Source organism: Clinocottus analis, unplaced genomic scaffold, assembly GCF_023055335.1.
Source record: "Clinocottus analis isolate CAN_PGR_092001 unplaced genomic scaffold, fCliAna1.0.p SCAF_22, whole genome shotgun sequence".
Lineage (NCBI taxonomy): Eukaryota > Metazoa > Chordata > Actinopteri > Perciformes > Cottidae > Clinocottus > Clinocottus analis.
Window position 1 is genome coordinate 6356261 of NW_027175954.1, and position 6809 is coordinate 6363069.

Genomic DNA, 6809 nt, shown 5'->3' on the forward strand with positions numbered 1-6809 from the left:
GGCAGCGTCGCTATCCATGGTCCTGAGCCTCCAGCCGGTGGAAGAGCAGAGGTCTGCTGCAGACCTCGACGTCCTATGAAAGAGTATCGACTTTTTGTAATAGGAAGTGTGACCGCGGAGTGCACCCGGCAACAGATGCGAAACAGAAAAAAATGCTTTGGGGGTTGAAATGTCATGTGAACAGTTGGGTTCAACCACTGAACACCTCAGGGGTGTTATTGACTCCCTTCAATGCTTTTAAAGGCCAAGGGTTCGTTTGGACTGGGCTTTGCAGTTATTCGCCCTGATGGTGTAAGCGACCACAATTTTCAGCGAACACAAGAGAGGGGCTGAATTTGTGAAAGTAACTGCCAGAAAGAGTTGTTCAGTTTAACTGGAAACATGTAGGGCATGCAGTCTCGCCTGGATAGAGGCGGACAGAGAGGGAAGTGTCAAAGGAGAGATTAGTAACTGGACTGGAGCTTGGTCTTGTATTTGTCATCACAACAAAGTAATTAGTGTTTACTTCAAAGACAACCTGACATACTCTGATTTACTCGAATATCTTATTATCTGTGAGTTCTGCCTTCAATCGTTTCATTAATCGTCCTTTAGTGTTGCTTGTTTTACTCTTTTGTTTTACTTTGTTACATTTCGTTAATTTATAATGAAGCACCTTGAAGACCTTGTATTACAAATCAACAACGTCACCTGTCAGGGCTACAAAGAGCCGGTGTCAGGCAAAGAATAAACCTCTTTTTCTACTGCTAGTCTTTTTGAACTGCACATTGGCTGCTTTAGTAATATCACTAAACACAGATCTTCAACAACGGTACACTAGCTGATGATTTGAGCTAGCACAGATTGGCCTATTCATGTTTATAGATTTTTTTTATTCCTGCATGTTAATATCTGGTAAATATGATCGTATTGTTGTTTATCTGTGTTCTACCCTGTTTAAGACATGCAGTGTAATTGCCTGTAACAAGTCTCTGTATGTCTCTTAAATGTGTGATGAAATGACTTTAGCACTGTGTTGATAATTCTTAATATAATTTTATAACATTTTCATATAAGATTATAGCTTGAGTAGTTAAACTTGTTGCAAATGTGTTGCTGTTTCGTGGACTGGGTTTCCAAAAAAGTGTGTTTGACCTATGGCTATCCTGAGTGTAATATCCTTCAAGATATAGATCTTATAAAAAATATAATAACGTTTTAGTTAGTCTACCTTGGCCCTAACACATGTTTGGTTTCTGATTTCGTTATTCGTATTCCAACACTGTGCTTAAGACTCTTTGATCGGTCACATTACTCCTTACTTTCACATTACGCCCCTTGAACTGCGTTTGCATGCCTCCTTACCTCCAAAAACTGGAATGTCCCTCCTGTGGATAAACAAGTCAGTGGAACAGCGCTGGTGTCCACTTTTCTATGTCTTACATCTCATACCATAAGAGGACGGTCAAAACCAAACCGGCGGACGGTGGTGGCCGTTTGAGATATTTCATCTCCGGCGTGATATTCTGAGGGGTGAATGGTGATGAACCAAGAGAGAAACGAGGCCGTCTTTACTTTAATATGATTTTAATGAAAATGATCAATCGTTTTTGTGGAAAGAAAGACCATCATTACAATGTTTTACCATCCAATACTGGTCGCCACTTGTTGCAACGTCAGACTCCATCTCTCCAGCACGGGAGGAGGGAGGATTAGAGGAGGGGGGACTCCGTCACATCCTCTTTCCATGTATGGGCATGAAGTTTACACGCAGCGGGGAATCCTCTCACTGGAGCTGATGAATGGGGAGGAGGGCCGAGGGAGCTGCCAAAGTGTATATAAGGAGAGAGAGGGGAAGTCGCTGATGTGAAATCCACAGCAAGCAAATAACCACCGAGGAGCAGGGACGAAAAAGGAATATCTTTAATTGCTTTTTACACCTTTTGACACAGACCGCTTTGGATCATTTATTGAAAACCATCAAAAGGGGTGTTGAAAGAAAGCATCCGTCTGCATAATTTGTTTTACATTTTCCCCTTTTACCGTTTTCACTGGAAGAGACGGACTTCTAAGTGCATCAGTATGTTGAACAATATGGATTTGAATGCGAAAGATTCTTTTTACCCTCAGTTTGAGAATTGCAACAGTTCTTCCCTGGGAATGGAAAACAGCGCGCGGAAAGATAACCAGGAGGTGTATGTCGATGCAGAGCGGGGGGTACCTGCCCAGTTTGGCCATGGTGAGTTCGCATCTTTGCACGGTCAATAAAATGTGCATGCATGATAATTTGAATATGTTGAAGATGAGTACCACAGGAGATCGAGATCTCGTTCCGTGCAGTCGTGTATATCAAGGCGTCTTGTCAAGGCATTCCTGTGCCAAAATACGCATGAATGTTTACGTAACGCTGATTTGTCATCCTCGTTAAATTTGCACTGATTCTCAAATATAAAACACTCGCGATAATAAAGTTTTCTCTCTGGCTGATTCAACAGAAGGAACCCCTGCAACCCTCAAAACCGAAGCATCCAACTCGGAATTTGCGTTTAACCCATGCGAGTGCCCAAAAGACACCTACACTCCCTCCTCGCTCGCCTACTCTGGCAGTTTCTATGTTGAGGCATCTCAGGGAGCGCCGTGCAGCACCGAAACACTTCTCAATATGATCACTGAGATTGTGGGTATATCCACACTGCCACTTTCAGAAGTGCAACACAGCGGCAACAGCCGGGGAACTTACCCATCGCCTGCGCCGATGGACAGCAGCAACGGCAATTTTGGAGACCCCGGCGTTAAGAGGCAAACCTACACCTGCTCCGGACCTACTCCCCCTCTATACTCTCCAGACCAGACGTGCCCAAGGTATGCTGATGATCAGGCCGGCAGCCAGGCTCTAGACCCGTCCACTTCCCAACTCAGCTTCGGCTCTCCCCGAGCTCCAAACCAGAAGAAGGATGAACCAAAGTCAGAGGCCGCTTCTTTCCCCGTCGTGGTCAAGAATGAGTTTGAAAGCAGCTGCTACGAGTGGGGAACATTCAGTAAGTCTGGCTGTTTGGAGACGAGTTTCCAGACAGAAACCTTCCCGATGTCAAGTGATTTCCCCCCTGACCAGCAGATGGATGTTAAAGACCTTTTAGACACATTCCCCCCAATCTGTCCCAACCCAGAGATGGAGTTTAAAGTGGAGGGCGGTATCAAACAGGAACCGTGTTTCTCTGACACCTGTTCTCAGAGCTACGCGAGCCCCCTGTACAATAATTACCTCCCACCACCTCCGATGGGCCTCTCTAACCTGAAACCTTTCCCCGAACCTCCACAGCCAACTAATCAGTGTGATTCCTTATACACATCACCAGCTTTACCGAGCACCATAGACTCCATCCTGTATTCTTCCTTGTTGCCAGATTCTTTCGCCCAAAGTTACACCCCCCGGGCGACGAAGACCCCCAGGGCAAGGAAGAGCCCCGCCGCCGCTCACGGCCCCGCCAAAGAGAAACCCTTCACCTGCCCCATGGAGAGCTGCGACCGGCGCTTCTCTCGTTCGGATGAGCTCAACCGGCACATCCGCATCCACACGGGCCACAAACCTTTCCAGTGCCGCATCTGTTTGCGCAGTTTCAGCCGTAGCGATCACCTTACCACCCACACCAGGACTCACACCGGGGAGAAGCCGTTTTCCTGCGACGTCTGCGGCAAACGGTTCGCCCGCAGCGACGAGAGGAAACGGCACGGACGCGTACACCAGAAACAGAAGGAGAAAATGGAAATAAAGCCACAGGTGACCACCAGCGCGTGGACTTTCACTCTTCCCGAGGGCATTTGAAGACAAAGATATGTGTACACACATAGAATATTAGGATCTTTCCGTCTTGGAAGATAAGCCAGCTAACTACGAGTTGATGTTTGAGTTCGTTCGACTGGCAAGCCAATGCCTGGCACAAGAGGTTTTGCAAATATTGCAGTTTTTTTTGAGGAGCAGAAAGGGAGAGAGCTCTGCTTCGGCCTTATTGCCTATTGCTGATGCTGCTGACTTCATGCAAAGATGCATAGGTTGTAAAAGTCGGTAAACACATCCACAGTGACTTGTTGCTGTTACTGTCAGTAGAGCCAAACCTCTCTGCTGCGGCATTGCATGACTGCTGTTCAGCACCTCTTCATCTGGACAGCTCCAACTTCCATCGCCTCAGAGCCCAAGATGGATTGCACTTACAGATTATTAATATCTCCATTTAAGATTCTTATTTTCTGCTTTTAGCATTGTTAGAGCAATGGTTTGGACTATGTTTCTTAAAACGCATGTTTATGTCAGTGTTTATTTTTCCTTTAACCGGAATATCAACCACTGTCAAGGTACTTCACCGAGGGTTATTGACATGAATGTAGGCGAACATATTTATGGCTTTGACCATAATACTGTCCATCTTTAAACAAATTTAGTGTTTGTTTAACTTCTTATCATTTGACTGTCAGTGTTTTTGTCATTGGTCTTTGTGTTGTATTACACTTGTTTGGATTATGACAATTGTGAAAGATATATCATAAATGGGAAATAAATATATTTGTATTACTGTACTTCTTTGTATTTTTATAGCTAACTGTATATTTTACATCTATGACATTTAAGTGTCATTTATCAAGGTGAAATGTATTTTAAATCATTAATAATGTCTTGGTTTTTGAGGGCTATTGTTTAGTAACACAATATTTTAAATGTTACAATTTGATAATAACAATTTTTGCTCTTCATCACATTGTTGGTATGATAAGAGTTATTGAATTGAACTGCTGATCTGGATTTAAAAGGGATCAGTATGTACACTAGTTGTGGTAGGGCTTTTCAACAAAAAAGGATTTTACAATATGTACAGAAGTATGTTTAATCACGCTAGAAATGACTAGCAAATCATATGAACATTGCTTTTGAGTAATCAGGTAGCACACATTGCTGCGAGTTTCTGTGGACTTTACCTTGGACTTTCCCATCAAAGGGTTTTAAATCCTGGTATCTTTCGCTGGAGATACTGTATGCTGAAATGTTCACTTTAGCAAAAAAAAAAAAAAAGAAGAAAAAAAAGAACAATGTTGAGAGTTTGGTGAAATTGTCACCAACAGGGTACTGCATAAAGGTAATTTAACTCGCCTTAAGTTATATTAACTGTTCAAGTAAAGATTTTGTACATACACAGTTTCTACAATACTTCAAATTAATATTGATGTTGTTATTTTTATGAAAAGTTTATGAACAAAATAAACATTTTCTGGACGAAACAAGTTTCTTGTGCATGGTTTAGAATGATCAAACAATTTTCTTTTTCTCCCTTTGTCCAATCGGTTTCATAAAGCATTGGGACCCTCCATCGAAGCATTCAGATGAGTGTATCTACTCCCTAAATATACATTATAATAGTCCACCTGTGGCACCACACTGTAGGCCTAACATTAGATATCACAACTCTGCCCTGTGAATCACAGGCTTTTGACTCCAACACATTAAAGTGAATACCCTATTACTCAGTGCTGTGATTCTGAATCCCCTCGACTTCAAAGATCCCTTTTCTCATGTTCTAAATGTAGAGATGAACACCATGGGCACCGTGGTAATCTCTACAGGAAACTTGTTAAACAGGACATTTTCTTGCCATGTCAATGAGATGATCTGATGATCTCAGTTCATTCATTCCTTTGTTCATTCACTCATCCATTTTTGCAATAAAAGGATATTCATTTCCACTCAATTGCTGATCGCGATTATGGTCTATTATCACGTTTTCTCTCTCTCTTTCTCTCTCTCACTCTCTTTCTCTCGCTACTAAAGTCTGATCTTGTAAGAAAATGCAGTTAATTGTCTCCGTGCCTTGAAACATCTCTAAAATAAAGAACTAGTCCAAGCAAGCCATTGCTTCCTTTTGTGATAGTGAGGGCATTTTTTTTCAATGCAACGAGTTACAAGTGAGCTACAAGTGTACCTCACTATAAAGAAAAAACCCAAATGCAGTTTGCGGGAATTTCCACTTGAACTGGTAAAAACACCTTGAATAGAGCACAATGTTTATTTTGTGCAAATGTGGCTTATTAAAAAAAGACTGTTGTGTCTATACTTAAAATGGAATTTCAAGATGTGTGGGACTCTGAGCATCTTTATTTGAGGCCACAACCGTGAAATCTGTGCGGCATGTATGCAGGCATGTATTACCAGGGACTCCGCTGTGGTACGTAGGACATGCATGTGCCCGTGACGCAGTCGGCTGGCAGAACACAACCTTGCTTGCCCACGGCAGTGCGTAAGCGCCTGCGTTGTCGGTAGCTGACAAACATGCTGTACCAGTGTGAAAATGCAAGCTGCCACATGGAGCTCTGTGAATAGCATGTACCCATTCTCTCCTGTCCATCACTCACAATCACTTACAATAGCATAGGGCCCCACCAGCATCAACACACACTCCCTTATCCATGTTGTTTTAGTGGCAAACGCTGTCCAGTGATGGATAGTTGAAGTTTTGAATTGCAGTGATGTGCAGTTACAGTGACCATTATCCAGACACTTGAAGACTGAAGAGTTATTGAACTCTGGCCAGTGATGGAATTTCTGCATTTGTACATTTGAAAGCTCAAATTCACATTTGCATACTGTAAATGGTCCTTGATATATCTACAGCATGTGCATACAGTTTTACCTGCGTTGTCTTGATCAAATACGTTAACCATGGCAAACCCTCCTAACTCATTCTCTGATGCAGACTTAAGACATAAATCAGTTCTTTTCTGACTGACATTTATGTTTTTTTTTTCACTCCCGTAGATATGCGTAATTGCTGAAGCCATTAAGTAAT

The 6809-nt window shown here is 42.7% G+C and overlaps 1 protein-coding gene across 1 annotated transcript; it reads left to right on the forward strand.

The window, feature by feature from the left end:
* The first annotated feature begins 1863 nt into the window (after positions 1-1863).
* On the forward strand, positions 1864-5779 carry LOC137793104 (E3 SUMO-protein ligase EGR2). The gene is made up of 2 exons (XM_068589070.1): positions 1864-2218; positions 2475-5779. Exons 1-2 carry the CDS (start codon positions 2062-2064, stop codon positions 3800-3802), a joined length of 1485 nt encoding a protein of 494 aa, XP_068445171.1. The 5' UTR covers positions 1864-2061; the 3' UTR covers positions 3803-5779.
* Positions 5780-6809: the final 1030 nt, after the last annotated feature.